Here is a 20,475-nt window from a genome sequence, read left to right as displayed (position 1 = left end):
ACCAGAGCTCATGTTCAGAGCAACACAACCGTACACCATGCTACCAGATGTTAGACTAACAAACCACAACAAACGTTTTAATTTAACTTAGCTATCATAAGGTCGCGGGTGAGCAAAGAAATTCTTTTAGTTCATTAACTTTTTATTTATTTAATAACATATCAACATTTAAAATGTAAAGAAAATCTCGTAGAAACATTGAATTTAATGCGCTCCAAAATTAAAAACAAATTGGAATTAATTAATAGTTGACATGCTTATGCGTATGAAGCCGTCCACAAACAGTGTCAAACGGACAGGGACATGGACATGACAGTACACACAATAACATACATTTCAAATTATAATCCCTACTTCCTTACTTTTTATGAACATTCATTCATCAGCCATGTACTTGTAATATAAAATGGCATCCCTTCATTTCACTTTTTTTTATTAAGTATTCTTTTACCCAAAATTTTATTGGGCCAAATGCATTTCATTCTGAAACTGCTATTCAGGATTTATTTTTAGGTTAGTTTTATAAAAATCTTGAAGCATTTTCAGTTTCAAAACACAATGCGTTTGACCAAATGTAACAACATCCTTGGTTACGTGTCAAAAACAACACCTGTGAAAAAATCTGCTTTCTAAGTCTTGAGTTTTAAGCTAGGCGTTGATAAGTCAGTGAGTCAGGTCTTCTCTTTCTATATATACATATAGACCAGCTTTTCGATTTAATTTCAATAAGAATCTTCCCTCACAGACTTAGCAGCAAAAGTCAGGAGTCACAACTAATAAATACGAAGAAACTTTATTACAACAATTTGTATACATAATCAATTATTAGAATACATTCGTATAATTTATGGAAACAGTAAACAGATATTTTGACGAATGTTTTATTTCAACAATCGTAAATTTGATAAGGGGAATTCCGCGAAAGAAATTAGACATTTGGGCTTTATTTAGAAAAAATAAAATTTGGATAACCTATTGCTACCAAGTGCCACGAATGAAACCTACCTGTACAATCATGTGAGTTTTTTTGACATCAGTTGAAAATATTACGTTGAAACTGTAGGTAGAGATACAGAGATTATTATTATAATCTTATTAAAAAAATAACCTAACTAATAAAAAGTTGGATTAGAACCATCGCTAGAAAACCTAATGTTAAATATAAAAACCGCATAGTGCCACAGACAGTCACACAGAAACAGATAGCAGTCAACGTCACGATGTTTTACTTCACCGTAAAGCTGCAATTTACCACATGAGATTGAGCCCGAATTTGAACCCACGATGCTCTGTTTGAGAGGGCATAATGTTATAGGTATTTTTACTAATCATTAATCGCTTATCAATTGGCTGTCGATGAGTCAGTCAGTCAGGACTTTTTTTATCAGACCTAGGGCCTCAGAAAATCATTTCCTAGTTATCTAGGAATTTTGAATTTAATTTAAATGAGGTTATGTAATGATTTCTAGCCAAATGATGTCATCACATCATAGTGAGTCATTGAGTCATTATGTCCTTACAGGTGACAGCTACGTAGTTAAATATTACAGTTTTACACAATAGTAGATAATATATGTACTTACTTGCAATATACGTCAAATACATCAATGTTCACCTCGCTATTGAAATTGAAATGAAGCTCAATAGAAATCTAACCGAGATTTGCATATTACTTAATTATCATTACATATGTTTGTATTATTTATGAATAAGTGAATTAGTAGTAGAACATGATGTGTAACTTTTTTTTGGAAAAAAGTTTTTTGTTAACGTATAGTCTGCAATGTATGATACCAAGACGTCAAAAATATCTGTACACGTTTATATGTCATTACATTAAACAAAAGATCGATGTATACGAGTACGTATACTCGAACGAGCTATGGAGAGAGCTATTCTCGAAGTTTCTTTGCACGATAGAATCCGGAATACGGAAATTCGTCGAAGAACTAAAGTCACCGACATAGCTGTAAAAATATGCAAGTTGAAGTGGCAATGGGAGGGCCACATCGCTCGAAGAACATATAACCGATGGGGGAGAAAAGTTCTCGAGTGGCGACCGCGAACCGGAAGACGAAGCGTTGGCAGGCCTTCCACCAGTTGGACTGACGACATCGTGAGAATTGCGGATAACCGGTAGATGTGTGGCGTTCCAAGGGGGAGACCTTTGTACAGTCAAGGGCAAAGATATCGCCACAGTCAAAGTTTCAAAAATATGTATACACAGCCTAAATGTTAAGTGCATAAAGTCGTGTATACATATTTTTGTAACTTTGGCCGTGTCGATATCTTTGCCCTTGACTGTACAGCAGTGGACGTCTGCCGGCTGATGGATGATGATACTCTTACATATACCGTGTTTTTACTCTCGAAAGATGAATAGAACGTGTTGATTAGGGTATTTCTAACCTATGTACAGTCAAGTGTAAAAATATGAACTTATTCAAAGTTTCAGAAATAAGTACCACATACTCTTATTCCGACGCAATAAGGCCGTAGTAACATATTTTTGAGTGGTTCAAATGGATACTTATTTTTGCACTAGTCTGTACAAAACCTCATATGAAGCACAACAGTATTAACGGAGAAACGACTGATTTACGATTTACTACTTCGGAACAGCATGTATAAGTAGATGCATTAAAAAAATATCATCTAATCATAATCAAATAATTTACAACAATAGAACATAAGAAGGAACTAGTACTCGGGATTTTGGCAATTGTCCAGAAAGTAAACACACGTATTTATATTATAGCTATGGCACACCAATCACAACAATGAAGTAATAGAGCAATGTAGTGGTATATTATTAATCTTTCGTAAGTAGTGGTATATTATTAATCTTTCGTAAGTCAGTACTTGTTACAGCAAAAATTTAATAATAGTAGATTGTACAACAAGAGCATAAAACGAGCCATTTTTCCCGAAACGTTCGTATAGCTACAGCTACCCGAGCCGGGGGTGTATAGACACGTCGAGGTAAAAATGGGTTTAATGCTCGAGTTTTACACTCTGCTTTTCACTTCGATGGTAAGGAACTGAAATAGCAACAGTTGAAAAAATTGTTCACTTACTATGTACATTTTATTGTTCATGCATTACTATATAATTATATATTTTTTAATTTTATTGATCTATTTTGATTGATTTGGTTGATTTTTAGTTTTATATAAATAAATAAAAAAATAGAAACTTTTTTTCTTTGTGGCTGTTTACACCTGATTGCCTTTGGTCTTAGACGAAGATTTTACTTTATGCACTAGAGCATAAAAAGTCATTTTATGTCATAGCATAAATACGAACTTTGCGAGCATGAGAAGTGAAATAGTACATTGTGTCTTAAGGGCGGTAAATAAGGAATTACGAACGAGAGTCTATTAGAAGCCCGATATCGAAGACTGAGGGCTTTAATAAGTCGATGTTCGTAATTCTAGTACCGCCCGTGCGATATACATGTTTTTCATCACATTTGTGAGTAAAATTGGCGATACCTTAGGCTGCGCTCTTGGTAGCGCCGCCCTCCCCCTCCTTCTCCCGGAGTATGCGCCGCAGCGTGCGTGTGCGTGTGGGCCAGCGCGCGCAGCAGCATCAGTACGGGCATTGACTCATTTACCGACCTTGGGCTTCATGACAAGAAAATTTGTACGCGCAATGACTCATTTACCGACCACGGGTTTCATGACAAGCACATTAAGGTTTATTTGGGGGGTCGCAACCAAGGTAGCCTGCATGTTTCGACACTGTTTATCTCGGATTATATATTAACGTCCTACCGTACGGCAAAGGCCTCCACTCAGATTTTGAGGCCTGTATTTGAGCCAGAAAATGTGCTAGTTCAATAATATTTATTCGTTAAAGAGGGTGTACAAAAATAATCTTATGATATGGCATACATTGTGGCTCTCCTCCTTGTGCCTCGCACATCGCACACACAACTTATTCTCTTCGAAGGTGTGTGCAGGTTTCCTTCACCGTAAAGCTCATGGTTCAAATTCATGTAAGTTCACATGTTATAAAAGTATCGAAAAAACTCAGAATTCCCCTAACAACGCAAAAAACAGCTCTGTCTCTCCCTAAAACCACGCACGTCATCACAAATCATCAGTTAAAAGAAAACACACCAAAATTAACAAAACATTTATTAAAAAACTAACACTACGTATCAAAATCAATACTTCCTCGGATACTGTCCATCTTCATATGGCAAGTACGCGCCTCCCTTGCTATACAACCTTGCATTTGGATCCGCAGCAAACACTTCAATTTCAAATCTATATCCTCTCAAAATGCTAGGACTTTTCAGTCCAATGGTCACACTCTTCCCACCTATACCGCCATTGATTATGGTAGCTTCGCCATCCTTTTCTGGTCTTAAATCAGTGACGTAGATAGCAGTAATGACGTTGCTGCCAGCTGCAGTAACAACAACGTCATCTGTTCTCGTCCACAGCGCTGGATTAGCTTCTTTGATTTCATTGTAGATCCTAGCTGAACGACTATCGGAATACCCTAAACGAATATCATTGGCATAAGCCAAAGATACCACGGCTAAACACAAGAGAATACACTTCGACATGTTACCGACAGTTGTTAAGTAACGTATGATAGAAGAACTACGACGCATCTATTTATAAGGCAACTTGTAAATGAATTAGTGAGCTGTGAGATCATATGGAGGCAAATGGTTAACAATTGACTGTTAAGTAAAACTATTTTCGATATTGTGTTGTATTAGATTTACGGGAAAATTGCGTCATTGTCACGTGTAGTTGCCGTGGCAGGGTACGCTGAATATGGTAAACAAGTTGTTTATGATATTTGTATGGGATGTATATTCCGTGACGTGCCCGCTTTCAGAATAGAACCACAGAACGGACCGATCTCTTCCCGTGGGTGACGTAAAAGATAACTTAGGGATCTGGTCTGAGAGTAGACAGTGGTCTCTATTGCCAAATATGAACTCCGGGCTCCAGCACTGTGGTGCGGCACGTAAGGGGAAATTACCACGCTATTTTTCCAAGAAAATTATCATGACGGTTTACTTCTGATCCACGCCCACGACGGTCTGTCAAGAGTGTAGCAACTTAGAAGAAGAATATGAAATTAAATTTGCATTGGTCTTTATGAGGTATTGGAGCTCGGAAACGTCACCGAACTCTGTTTTAACAATAGGTACCTCTACATATCTATTGTCTTGTTACATTTGTGTCAGAAAATGTGCTAAATAGGTAGTTTGCGTATCCAACTGTAAAATTTGAATAATTTTTATACTAGGCATTAGGTAATATATATGCTTTTACATACTTAGATAAATGAATGCCCATTTTCATTTAAGAAAGTAGGCGTATTGCTTTGTCCATATGATTTGAATGTGACATGTAGACGAAAAGAAGATGTACGAAGGTTCCAACAGAGTAGCAAATGCGAATATATATTAACAAGTTTATAGTTTAACAGATTTTTTTTAAATGCCCAGCAGTTCCAAGTCGGTCAAACTGTAGTATAAATTTTATGCACATTTTTAGGGTTCCGTAGCCAAAATGGCAAAAACGGAACCCTTATAGTTTCGCCATATCTGTCTGTCTGTCCGTCCGCGGCTTTGATCAGGGACTATCCATGCTAGAAAGCTGTAATTTTGCACGAATATATATTATGTAAACTATGCCAACAAAATGATACAATAAAAAAAAAAATATTTTTTTAGAGTATTACCTATCTCCTATAGACATAAGATGGGGTGATTCTTTTTTCTCATCCAACCTTGTGATGTGGGGTATCGTTGGATAGGTCTTTTAAAACCATTAGGGGGTTGCTAAAACGATTTTTCGATTCAGTGATTTATTTGCAAAATATTTAACTTTAAAGTGCAAATTTTCATTAAAATCGAGCGTCCCCCCCCTTTCTAAAACCTAAACCGGTGGGTGAAAAATTTAAACCCTCTTGTTATCTGAGAGGAAACTGTGCCCAGTAGTGGGACGTATATAGGCTGGGATGGATGGTAAGAGTAAATAGCAGCCTAAGGTATACAATATACCTAAACTTGGAATATTCCGTACAAAATACGAAATCCTTAGAAAAATATTACTTATTTTTTTCGTAATGGCTACGGAACCCTATTTCAGGCGTGTCCGACATGCTCTTGGCCGGTTTTTTTTACTGATGCAAAGACTAGTTCAGGCTACGAGTCCTGGAAAAATAATCGGGATGAACATGATTCATGAGTGTTGATGGGTGATGTTAGTCCAATTGGTATGCATATTGTAAATGATGAAACTTGGTAGGGATCTACATTGACATCCAGACGTAATAGAGATTTCCTTACTGGTAATAACACAATTTCTTATAGCTGGCTTCTGCTGCACACGGAAACCTAACTTCATTTACAATAGATTACCAATTATACCTCGATGACACATCACACCATCTACGTTAAATTGTCCATTCATAGAACCGACAACATCACATACACGTGTTAATTGAAAATACATATAATACATTAGTTCGTCGAAATCGTGGCTCGTTCCATCTTCATATTTATTTGAACTACCTCACAACCCACACGTTATTGTAGAAAAAAACCCAGCAAAGTTATCACAAACTAAAATGGCGTTTGTTTCGTCAATGGTGCTCCTAATCTATTTCGCTTTTGCTAACTCTTTCGATATATTTCTTGGTTATCCGGACGTATCGTCTAAACTGATCTACAGCAAAGTCCATCAAGAGAATCCAGCTATCTGGGTGCGATCCGAAGACGTCACTGTCAACTGCTCAAGAAACGAAGTTATCAATGCCATCAAAGTCTTGGATCTCAGAGATGATAAATGGGGAGAAGCTTATATCAAAAGAGGAGGGATTGGTGACAAATTTGTAACGATAGAGCTGGACAGTCCTACCATTTTCAGAGGCTACAATTTCTGGATCGAAGTTTACGCTATCGAAACTAATAATTTCTTATACAACCATGGGAAGAAGTGACTGGACAGTGAAGTGCTTGTTATATTGTGTTTAAACGTAATAAATTTGTTATAGTTTAACTTTTTTTTATTATGACCTTGGTTTTTGAGGCGATCTTGATTCGCGGTTAATTTATTGACAGCGTGTGATCTTCTTACATAAGAGGTATTTCCAGTGCGTCATTGTTTTTAATTCAGATATTCTTGACAAAATTGGTTAGCTCTATTTATTCAATCGTCGTCTTTAAATAAGTTTTAGTTAAAATATTCATTTTTAATAATAGCCTTTTACTGACTGCGCTAGCATACTGTTACTCAACTCCTATGTTTACTAAATATCGAGACCATCCCACTACTAGAAGCGGATTGAAACTAATTATATAAGCTTGTGAAAATATCTTTTAAATTTATAAAATTCAATCAGTATGTTGGGAACAGACTATCAAGATTAGAGACATGAAATTTGACTTAGGTATACAACGTAAATTTTTGAGAAATCCCACTGCAACCTGGTCAAGTATGCATTATTATAAATAACAAATTCAAGCAATCCCTAGCTTTAATAAGAGATGCTTGAAGTACTTACACTACTTTTAAATTTAATAAGTCCATCGCTTTCTCCGATATCGATAAATTTATAAATCATACAAAACACATTCTTGATAAGGTTTTAGCCATGAAAGGAATGTTTTAAGCTCAACCACAGTTTACTAAATTATGTTTTAATTAGGGATAAATGCAAATGTCAATGCAAATGATAAATAAAAATAAACGATTCACTACTAAAATCGAAGCAATTATATTCTTTTCTTTAAAACAAATTCTAATGCCTTATTACTCGTACCAAGAGACCTAAAGCCTCTAAAAGTTGAAAACATTCCGTCGCTTCAATTTTAATACAGCCCTGACACACAGGAAATCGTCAAGTATGATTTGTGAACGCAAATGCTGTCAAAGCATCGATTATACGAAGACATCTGACCTTACACTCGTAAACGCACAACAAATCAGCTCAGTCGCTCGCAGGCAGTCCAACAGTGAACTACAATGATCCTAAAGTGTCTCATACTATGTGCGGTCATCGGAGTGGCATACTCCAGGACAGTGATCGTCGGACAAATATACGATCAAACTGGATTAGTCAGAAAAATCTATGAAAAAACAATAGAAGCAAGCGCCATTCCCCTCTTCAAAAGGGAAGAAGAAGTTTACTTTGAATACCCACATGGAGATCAGAAGATTAAAGGGATAGCGATTAAGGACTTGGAGAATGGGTTAGCTGAACCTTCCATCAACAGAGGAGGCCTTGGATTCAACTTTGTGAACATTAAACTGAAGAGTGAACGTGGTTCCGGGTATAAGTTCCTCATTGAAATCTACGGGTGATCTGTTTAAAGTTTTTTATATAGTAAATTGTTTAAAGTTATATTTTGTTCCTTTTTTTCGAAGCCCATCGTCACTGTGAATGATAGAGACTAAGTATTTTCTTATTAAAGTATGTGTCTTTTTTAAATTACAACTCTACCACTATGAGGTAAAGCTTAAATTCCAATAGAAGTGGAAATGGACATATGCTTTTGTTTTGTAAAAGTTCCGGTATTAAGCACTCATAGCGCCAGAAGATATTGAACGCAAGAACACTTTCAATAAGGTCTTATTCAGTAACCCAGTGGCTTGATCAACTGCTCATAATTAGGACATGCGACTTTGTCGATATAAGTAGTTTGTAACAAATCCAGTCCTTTCTTAGTACCATGTTAATGCGGCAGGGTACTAAATGTGTCTGTTAGTGTGTGTGCGTTATTTGTGTTATTTTCCTCAAAGGTTATCGCGACTTCGCTGGAAGACAGCTTCTTGATAGATAACAATGATAGTTCGTGGGATGTAACAAAGCAAAATGTGTTCAAATGAAATTTAATAAATATACACGGATAAGAAAGTGCTTAGGTTAATTTAGGTTCATGCCTCTATAGTTAGTACCTACAGGATATTATGTCGGTCAACCTGTCCCGAGCCCCCGCTGGAGCAACCATTTTTTTTTATACAACGCGTATCTATCCTCTGGATAAAGATGTATAGTACGTGTTGATTGGGATATTATATTAAATTTCTAACCTATGTACAAAGCCTCATACTAAACGTTACAGTATTAACGGATAAATTACTGATTTACAATTTAATACTTCCGAAATATCTACAGCAATCTTCTAAATATTTCTATTTTACATAAATTGAAATTGTAAAGCCTACAGAATAATATGCTAACGTTATTATTATTTAAACCTGACAATACAGCCTTGAACAGAATATTGTATGTGTGTAAAGACTTTAATAATACATTTGACAAACGTTGAGATACATATACAAAGGCAAACTTATCCCTTTAAGGAACCTCTACCAGTCAATCTTGTAATAATAAAGCAAACTGATCAACCGATCTCAATGGTTTGTAGAGAAATCTACTCTGTAAGTCTACAGGGTTGAGTATGCAACTGAGGATGTAGACAATTAATTACTTTGATGGCAATCAACCAATATTTGATGGAATCTTGAGACCGCCGAGGTTGAAGGACTGATTGTAAATATTGGACAGCATCTGACCACAGATAACGTGCTATACCAATCTATGTAAATAAATTAAAATGTACCTACGTCTCGCACGCTCTATTAAAAAAAACCTATTAGTAGTCTGCGATTTTCAAACTATGAGGCTGCAAACTTAACAATACCTTGTTTGTCCAACTTACAAACAAAAATACTGGCCGCACAGATTTTGTGATCGCCTCCAAATTGAAATCCATTATTAAAAAATATTTTTGCTTGTCATTTATTTGTTTGTTTCACATTTGAGTATTTTTTTGTTACAAACAACTAACAACTTGATGCATCATGAATATCCTATGCACCTGACAAAATGATTGATGTATGTTTTGTCAGGTGCACAGGACATTCATGATTCATCAAGTAGACACTAGTTATTTTTACGACGACAATTTTCCGCCGCTAAATAACGATGTTATTCTACAAGGTGGATCTAAGGTGACCAATCTGCGGTAGATGCGGAAGACTGTGTTAGTGGATAGAATCTTGTGTAACAAGGTGCAAAGAGGTGCACCAGTTCCGGCTTTAGCGGAGGGGGGGGGGGTTCAGAGCGGCAGCTCAATAGTTAACCACTTCTATTTAATTGGTTGTCTGGAAGATATCGCTTTTAAGCGATAATACCGCCTATTGTCTACCTGAATTTTTCTATTTTTGTAATGTCTCTGTACCTACTGCTTTTGGTGACCAATAAAGAATATTTGTATTGTATTGTATTTTTATCGATTTGAAGGAAAACTAGACTTAGCGTATTAACTTTTGTAGACTTATTTGGTCCTGGTAGGAGTATAAGTATTCTATGTCTATTAAATAAGACCTATGATAAAGTCGCTTTGTCGTATCTAAAAGGGCGCCAAAGGTATGACTCGACCGGGGCACCTAGATGACTAAGGCCGGTCCTGGTCCTGTACTACCTACGAAGTGCAAAATTCGAACTTCGTATCTTGCCGTCCTGCTGACGCTTATAATATTTAATACGAGAGTGAAAGGGACGGAACCACACTTCGATTTTCGAATTTCGTAGTAGCCCTGCTGTTTACCACCATCTCACTTGTTTATGCTGCCGGCAAGTGCTTGAGCTGTAAGATATGTTCTGGTGTGGAGAGTAGGACTGCTGTGCAGGTGAAACAGGGAATATAAATAGAAAGGAATAGAATGCTCCACGCGCTTCTGGGAAAAAGGGTCTTGACATACAAACAGACAGTATAAGGGTTCCGTTTTCTTCCTTTTGTACAGTAAACTGCATTAATATCTGCCACAGCGGAGATTGTAAAAATATCTGACACGTCCTACAGGCCCTAGACAAAGTCATATCAAATGTTAAATGCACGTTTTAGAACCCCTTCAAAAATAAAATAGCAAAACATATTACGCCATACATTACACATCAGTAGGTAAGCTATGATCCTCATTTTTGAAGTAAATCTCTTATCATTTAAACCGCATAATGACTCAAAATAATTTACAACTCCATTAAATGTTATAAATAAAAGGAACTTTCCTTATAAATAACGTTTCTACTGCGTTTAAAAAACAATAAATCAAGCGTATTTGTACCAGGAGGCAATAAAAGGTAGGAGATATTTCTAATATCGTCAAATAAATAGTCGAGATACGGCCGCTTGATTTGTGAGATCGCAGCTTGGTTTTTGGGAGACGATAATCTAGAGATGTTTTTACCACCTTCCATTTATTATAATTTTTAACCAGCCTTTGAAAAAAAACAGTATTGTCCGGTTTATTCGTAGGTACTATTTAGTATTACGGAACTTTCCCGAAACTTAAATAAATCTTCTTTAAAAACAAAAATAACTGGTGAATGTCAGCGCATAATTTAAGTAATTGGGTGAAAAATCTCCAAATTTTTTTTAAATGGGTGAGCGAGACAGTAAATATTAAATTAGTACCTACATTAGCCTAATAAAGAAAATTAAAGAAAATTTTCAATTTGCAGCAGGCAGCTATTCAAAGATAATTGTAAGACATATCTACCGGGTGTGGACTGTAATACGAGCAAAAAATTAAAACATAGATCGTCCTCGTCAAGATCTTCGAAACGTAGTACTAATTCTTTTAACGTGTCAATTGAAGTCGTGGGATTGTGCTCTGGTTGAACTGTGGCAGTTACTTGGCTTAACATGGGCTGCGATATTTCATTATGCGGTCACGAAAGTTAATTTGCGTATCCCAGTCCAGCCAAAATCCTTGAATGGTAGAACTGAGCTGAACAAATGCTTGGATCCGGCAGACGTGAGGCACCAACAGTAGCGTCTGTCGTGATCTTCGAGACCGCATTTGACGCAAAAGCTTGAAGGCTTGCGGTCGAACTGTGACAACTTGACGAACCCAATCCTTGTTAGATGGAGTCAATCGAGAAATTAACGCGTTCTTGATTTTTTCATACTTTCCTTCTTTAATGTCACCTTATACTTACGATATAACCTCGGTACGGAAGACAACTCTGGTTTTATTTACTTAGACACTAACTTGTAATCTATTTACTTACTTACTTTACTTATCATCACTGAAAACAGTAACCAGGTGGGACTCGAGTTGTCACAGCGCCACAGTACTGGTCTGTACAGTAATGATTTGTGGCTTTATATGGTTGGGTATATGGGTGACGGCAATGACTGCTTATCATCATATATCCCTTACCTCATTTACGTCTATAACATTATTAAACTCAAAAACAGTTTATCTAAGGGTAATAACAGCTCTATATAATTCCGATCCTCATATAAAAATCAGTATAATGGTCTGTAATAGTATTTAAGTAGCCCTAATAAGGGATTCCACGTGAAGGGTGTCTGACCGGTTTCGAAGGACCATTAATTACCCATAGATTACTATTACTCTACGTTTGTATTTTACTATGAACCTAAGTGAAAGGGAAGAGAGCATCAATTTCTTTGATGAGTTTGAGTGTGTTAGGTGAGGAAACGATAATTTTATGTCGGGTGACCGATATCCTGAGACTATAGCTATCAAATACATACAAATATCAAAGTATTTAAAAATAGATCGAATATTTTTTTTAGAAGCGAGGAATACATACAGGATGTATCTGAACATAGGGCTTTAAATTCAAGGTTCGATTCTACTCACAAAACTAAGCTACTACTTTTTCAAAAAACTAAAATTTAAATCATTTATTAATCCTAAAAGTTTAATTGTTAAATCAGTGTATCGGCATTGAAATAATTTTTGACATTTATTTGACAACTCTAAGATAAACATTTATCAATGTGCCGTCAACTTACTATTGTATCGCATACATTGAAAATTACATTTAATCTGTATGAAAAAAAATATGAAATGAACAGTGGTCATACTTTTAAAAAGTAGCTCAGCTATGCGATCAGAATCGAACCATTAGTAAATTTGTAGTGTTTTTTGTCGACGCTCTACTTGCAGTACAAAATAGGTATAATTGCAAAATGTCGATGTCAACAAATGTTAAAATGACCACAATAAAATGTATGGATGACTCTTAACGGCGTACCGGGATATGTATCATTTATAATAACCACAGAATAAGTAATAGTACATAATAACGAAAATCCATTATACCCGCGACGTGCCTACGACAGTAATTTCCATGGATAACGTTGCGGAAAAAACACTCACCAAATATCATGTCTTCAAACTTATCGCGATTCGTGGAAATATTGAAATAAAAGATACCTACGTGCCTACGTGGGTACTTTGTGAACTTTGATGGGCCGTGAGAATTAAAAAACATCCATTCTTAGCGCATCCTCATGATCCTCAAGGAATGCCTGTCAAATGTAAAGTCTAGCTCGGGGGCGGTTAAAATACCTGAAACTATCGACCCGGAATAAATGACAATGTTAAAACCCCAAGTATTCTATTGTTTAACTCTCACATAAAAATACATGAAATTAACAGATAAGTTCCAGTTAACTGCCAAGTTATTGCCTTAAAGATTTTTAGTTATCATGTCGTACATTAGAGTTGTGCTTGCTTGTTTACTAAACGTGTCACTCCCTCCCAACTGAAGTACAATACAATACAATACAAATATTCTTTATTGATCACCAAAAGCAGTACAGAGACATAAGTACCTAGTACAATCGTGCAAATACTGTACCTAGTTCGGCATTTTAGTTCTTTTAGTACACTAGTACGTAAGTAGGTAATAGAGTCCATATGCAGGCATACGAGTATATTGTATTTCGATCCAATTTATGAAAAGTGTAAACAAACCGTTTTCATCAAAATTCTTGTACAAACACTCACTGGATCGAATCAATAACACATTTATCTATAATTCGTGTCTTTTAACTAGACGTCTAATCACTTTTTTCACCAAAATTCACTTGATTTCAATATTTATTTTTAATTTGAAAAATCTTCGTCAAAATCTGACGTTATTTCTTGATTGAAACATGTGTATAATCTGTAGTAGCATAGACTAGCGTAGAGATGGTGGAAATTTTGACATTTTAAAAATCGGTTAATGCGCGGATGACCAAGCGATTTTTATTTACTTTACTTAAAATTAAAAAACAGTTACTCCTTTTATAATTGAATAAACAGTCTTTGGAATGAAATCAAGTATTGTAAATAATAAAATAGACAAAAATGCTTTGATCTATTCAATTAATAAATTAATCGATTTACTGAACAGATTAATTATTTTGCAATAGGTTCTAGGTTTTCACATCATTGAATGTCTGATGTCTGTGGTCGAATAAATGGCGTCTTTGTTTACACTTTTTATAAATTAGATCGAATACAATATAGCTCGTTTTAAACCATAGTTCGTTCAGTTTCATTTGGTTGGCGTTCGGCCGGTCGATCAGCCGCCGCGGAGATTCGATTCAATTGATCTCTTCAGATGTTGTTATTAGGTACCTACTAAGAGCAGAGAAATAGTCCATTCTATTTAGTACAGTATCAGGAACTAGATTTTTTAGTACTTACGAGTAGTACATGCACTACACAAGCCTATCGCCTACGGTCGTTCATTTCAGGTCGACAAGCTACAGTAATTTAGGTTGTCCGATATAAATAAATGAATGAATGAATGTCTGTCAGTCAGTCAGTACTCTTTTATAGGCACAGCTTCCAAAGCCAGAGTAAGACAAAAACAAGTTAGATATTCACTAATCCATATAGAGATAATTCTAGATTGAAACACCGTAAGCCAAATCTCAATCAATTATTAATTATCAAAAACAATGTCATTCTGTTATCATCACGTTTTAATCAGCTAAAATTAATCAACTGGTCGGTTTCATTATGTTATTATGTTGCTTTCATAACCTCAAACGTGTAAATAAAAACAAAAAACTTTGAAAATATTATGCGTGCTGTCAGTTTTTTACTTTTAATTTTGTCTGTGGTCAGCGTACGTTGCGTGCCAGTAACGTTAGGTTTAAAAAGTGAGAATGTGATCATAGCTACTGATTTCCAGCGAGTGCCTATTAATCCTGTGGATAATATAATTCAAAATGGCGTAAATGGTGCTAATTTGCTGAGTGGCCAGCTTTTTAAAACAGTTAAACGGTATTTTTGCTCGCTCATGCGAAATGAAGAAAGTAAGTACAATGTGGTAAATCAACTAACGCCTGCTCTGTTTTTGCGATAATATCATCGTTTTAAGATCTTGCTGTAATATCTAATCTACAGCGTGAATTTTTGATACCACCTCAAACTGTAACTAGACGAAGATTTAAGTGCTGTGAACCGATATCAAAACAAATTTTTAAGGGCTAAAATGGTCCTTTGACGTAGGTTGAAGAACGTGCCGGCATGGCGCTGCGGTCCACGGTGTGGAAAGAAGAAAGAAGACATTTATTCACTAATACGGAAGATACACAGATACAATAAAATTTACACAATTACACAAATAAACCAAAAAGAAATACATGAAAATAGTAACATACCTAATACACAATTTTGTCGGTCCCCGCAAAGCGAAACGTACGGTCGCTGACTCAGCATTATGCTGATGCGTTAAACGCCATGGCAGCAGCGCTGATTTTCCGCCAGAACCGTATAAAGTATAAAGAAATAAAATAAATCAATAAATAAATAAACCACTTACCTTCACGTAAATAACAACCTAACCGACAAAAAGTTGGAAAACCCCCGACTTTGTCACTTTAAAGTTCAATATCTCAAAAACGGCTGAACCGATTTTGATAAAACACTCTAAGAACCATCGCTAGAAAACCTGTTTTCAAGTAAAAAAAAAACACATTCAAATCGGTTCACCCGTTTAAGAGCTACGGTGCCACCGACAAACACAGAGACAGACAGACACACATAGCGGTCAAACTCATAACACTCCTTTTTTGCGTTGGGGGTTAAAAAATCGATTCTGCCATTTTCGAGATACCCCTGAACTTTGATATGACAATGTCGATGGTTGTTCAGTCACCAGCATTAATCTGCCACAGCGGAGCGTGCATAATATTGACACGTTTCCAGCCTAGTAGAGTATCAGTTATTTATGCACGCTTCTTTTGTCAGATATTGGTGCTGGTGACTGTTCAACTTAAGTTGGTAGGTTATTTATTACAAGGTATCTGTATCTGTTTCGGCGTGGAGAGTAAGACAGCCGGTGAAATTGCTGGCACTTGAGGTATCCCATCTTAGGCCTCTAGGTTGGCAACGCTTCTGCAATCCCCCTGGTGTTGCAGGTGTCTATGGGCGGTGGTGATCTCTTACCATCAGGAGACCCACTTGCTCGTTTGCCATCCAGTCAAATAAAAATAAAATAATACCTTTAAACGAGCAATTCTTTTATATATATATTGTACTAGCTTTTGCCCGCGGCTTCGCCCGCGTGGAATTCGGTTATCGCGCGCTGTTCCCTCGGGAACTGTGCATTTTTCCGGGATAAAAAGTAACCTATGTCACTCTGGCCCATAAACTATCTCTGTGCCAAAAATCACGTCGATCCGTCGCTCCGTTTCGACGTGAAAGACGGACAAACATACAAAGACACACACTTTCGCATTTACAATATTAGTATGGATATACATACGAGTATATTTCGGGGGTCTCGGAAACGGGTCCAACGATTTCGATTAAATTTGGTATGTTATTTGGTTTTTGGGGATGACAAATCGATCTAGCTTGGTCTTGTCACGAGGTGGTATCCGGGGAAGTTGTAAGAGTAAAGAAGAAGGCAGGAACAGGGCAGACAGTAATATGTATTTAAGACTAGCTGTTTCCCGCGGCTTCGCCTCCGCTGGAACCCCGTGTTATTCTAAGTTTTCTTCGATAAAAACCTTCTCCTGACAATAACGAACACAACAAAATAAGAATAAGCAAAATCGGTCCAGCCCTTCCCGAGTTTTGCGCTTAGCAACACATTTTACGATTCATTTTTATTTATATAGATAGATAATAATAAAAGGGCACCTGCGGACAAACAGACGCGGTCTTAAGTATCTAAAAGGTATGCTTTGACACTGTATCAACAATTATAAAAATACATAGTTAATCAACTTACGTTTCCGTGCCCAGTTCTTTATTTACATAATTCAGTGGCACTGAAGTCCAGCAGTATTACATCTAATGAACTTAAGAAACTTCACAAATACACTGCAATTATTTGTAACTGGATAAGGATAAAACCTTCCTTCGAATAGGAGTAGTAAATTGTAAGCTTGTTATGGAGTTTTAGGAGATTTATAGGATCTAGGATAAAAGACAGGTATCTGTTCAGCTCGGAGGCTGAATAGAATGGCTACTTGACGTAAATCGAACAGGTGTGGAATTTAGAAAAGGAAATTTGAATTTAAATGTTATTTTTTCGAATATGTGCTAAACCAGACAGTACAAAGAGTTAGGAAGAAACGAGCTGTATGACACCTCGTTACAATCTTATCTCTGGGACAACGCTTATTAACGAGTTTGAGCCCGAGCAGAGCCCAGGTACTACATTTTTTTTTATTTCCAGCTTCCAATACCTTGCTGTACGGGACCAATGGATGGATATTCCCTCAGCAGGACGTCAACTTGACACTATCGTACCCTACTGCAAAGGTAAGATACCTTAGGCCTATTCATAATATCAGCCATAGGACGTCCACTGTTGGGCATAGGCCTCCCCCATAGACCTCCAGTTGCTCCGGTTGGAAGCGGCTTGCATCGACCTTGAACCCGCGGCTTTAACCAGGTCATCCGTCCATCTCGTTGGTGGGTCCGCACTGGGCCCGTGTGGGAACTACGGCCCAGGCCCTCTTATTCTGAGAGGAGGCCTATGCCCAGCAGTGGGACGTATATGGGCTGAGATGATGAAGACCAACAATTCATCATCATCATACGACATCAACATCAACCATCATCCTTCATCGTATCAACCGCAGGACGTCCACCGTTGGCCATAGGCTCCCCCATAGACCTCCGGTTGCAATCTGTGTCGAGGCAAGATGGAACATGTCCGAAGGAACACCATAATCTCGGCCTATAATACCTCACACAGCTGGTCACAGACCTATTCTTAGAATGAGAGAGCTGCCATACTGGAAGAGACTCCTTTAAGATATAAGTTCGCCCATTGAATTGAATTGCTTTACTGGTTTGTGCAGGTGCACGATGTCTTCCTTCACTTACAGCCCGTAGTAAATTTCAAATGTAATTTCTCACATAAATTACGAATAACTCAAACGGCTAGAACCCACGACCCTTTGCTTGAGAGACCATAGGTCCAACCACTATGCCTCCGCCGCTTCGTGAACGGGTATTTTAAATAAAACTACCCCTCTTTTTAATTTTTGGAAAAATATGGTTTTTTCCTACTCAGAATCAAGAGCAAAATCGCACCAAAGAGCAGAGCACCATACGTAATAAGGCATTTCTCCATTACATAATTGGAAAATCCTTGTTTTTGGCTTTTTACTGGAACGTGTTGTTTTTAGTTTATGGGACAGAGAGTGACATAGGCTACCTACTTTTTTCCCGGAAAATGCACAGTTCCCGAGGGAACAGCGCGCGATAACCGAATTCCACGCGGGCGAAGCCGCAGGCAACAGCTAGTTCATTTTAATTTGAAGAGAAAGTTGGCAGGAGACTGTTTAAGATTTCCAATTAGTGGAGAAATACCCAAATAAGTTTGTTCTTTCTGTAACGTGGATTCTTTCATTCTAGCAAGACGTCGAAGACATTGGCGACTACATAATTATCGGCTACCAGATCATTCTCTTTACCGATGGCTCTGAGAGTTCTGGCTTTATCACCGCTGGGGGACTATTACAGGTCAGGACAAACAAAACAAACATGTACATAATAAATAAATAAATATCATGTGTGTTCATACAGCTCCTCCACCTCCACACTGTAAGAACCCACACAGCACACAAACCCATCTATCACCACCACCATCCATCCAAAGAGCAAAAGACATAATTGATAATCTTTTGCCGCCGAAATCTAGAAAGATTTATTAAAAACCTATGAAAGTTTTATGGACTGGAGGAATAAGAAACGCGTTAATTCTTTCACAGAAAGCGTTTTCTCGCAATCGAAGTGAAAAATAGAGTTTTCACCACGAGACTAAAAGTCAATATAAACCCTTGGAGAAACAGACACCCTCGCTAAAGCTCAGGTGGCTAACCACCTCGGGTATATATTGGCTTATTTTAGTCCCTCGATAAAAAATATACTATTATTTTTTCTTTTACAGGATCATATAACCCTCAATTTCGTGATCAGCGATATAACCATGCTCTCATATGAGTTCTGGCTGTATGGGATCGAGCAGTCAGCGGTACAAGCTTCATACCTCAACAATTATCAAATGTGCTAAATTTAACCAATAAGAGCCTATTACCCCTGATATCTTTTCTGTTGCGACATATAGCGAGGCGGCTAGATGGTTAAAAAGCCATAATTTCCCGACTCAATGAATCGCTTCAATTAATTTCTTAAGGTTTTCCAAAATACCACAGCTAATTTTCAAAATACGATATACAATTTTTATTTACACACAATAAATATTAAAGCAACAAACACTGTTTTCTTTAACCTTTTTTCCAAAAAAAAAAATAATTATGAATTAGTTAAGTACTAAATAATTGTTCCTCATCTACGAAATAGTACATTGTGTCTTAAGGGCGGTAAATAAGGCATTACGAACGAGAGTCTATTAGAAGCCTGAAGTTGAAGTCTAAGGGGTTTAATGAGTCGATGTTCGTAATTCTAGTACCTACCGCACTTGTGACATACAATGTGTTTCATCACATTTGCGAGTAAAATTGTTTATTATGTAAGACAAAATATTATTTTTGCCAAAATTGCCGATAGGTACCTTAGGCTGCGCTCTTGGCAGTGCCAGCATCTTCCCCTACCGTTGTGCGCCCGAGCTGCGGGAGGGGGTGCGGTGCAGCACCGGGCGCAGTAGCAGCGCGCGCAACAGTAATAAGTACGCGCAATGACTCATGCGACCGACCCTGGGTTTCATGACAAGAACAAAAGTTCGAGGGTTTTATTTCGGGGGTTGCAACCAAGGTAGCCTGCATATTATGAGACAAGTGTGATGAAAAATTCGTTTAAGTATACTGCTCTCTCGCGGGAACTTAGCAATTTTCCGGGATAAAAACTATACCTTTGTCGGACTTACAACTCTATACCGAATTCTATCCATGTAATGGCGGGTCTGCTCATTGCATCACAGCTATTGAGTTGAAAGCTCTATAACAATACTCCAAAGATCATCATATAGATAATATTTCTACGAAATACAATAGCTTACACCATTTATGTTTGAAAATGATGAATATCTGCCCTCCATTTTAGTCACAATCCAAGCACCGTAACAAATCAGATTCTGATTGTTTATCATCACAACGTCTCAGAGTTTAAAGCTACCCTCAAACTTTATCAATTATCTTCTCAATCTAAGGAACAATTTACTAACACTATCACAAATCATCTTATC

The 20,475-nt window shown here is 37.1% G+C and overlaps 2 protein-coding genes across 2 annotated transcripts in view; one reads left to right on the top strand and one right to left on the bottom strand.

Annotated features, from left to right (window-relative positions):
• Window positions 1-20,475, bottom strand: part of LOC141440216 (protein Wnt-5b-like) — a 65,334-nt gene that overhangs the window by 28,815 nt on the left and 16,044 nt on the right. The gene's annotated exons all lie outside the window — the stretch shown is intronic.
• On the top strand, window positions 14,794-19,492 carry LOC141440435 (uncharacterized). The gene is made up of 4 exons (XM_074104955.1): window positions 14,794-15,121; window positions 17,497-17,582; window positions 18,687-18,794; window positions 19,222-19,492. The coding sequence occupies exons 1-4, from the start codon at window positions 14,887-14,889 to the stop codon at window positions 19,342-19,344; spliced, it is 552 nt and encodes a 183-aa protein (XP_073961056.1). The 5' UTR covers window positions 14,794-14,886; the 3' UTR covers window positions 19,345-19,492.

Source organism: Choristoneura fumiferana, chromosome 22 (genome assembly GCF_025370935.1).
Source record: "Choristoneura fumiferana chromosome 22, NRCan_CFum_1, whole genome shotgun sequence".
In the NCBI taxonomy this organism is placed as follows: domain Eukaryota; kingdom Metazoa; phylum Arthropoda; class Insecta; order Lepidoptera; family Tortricidae; genus Choristoneura; species Choristoneura fumiferana.
Note: the sequence above shows the minus strand (reverse complement) of the source record. Positions and strands in the feature narration are given on the sequence as shown.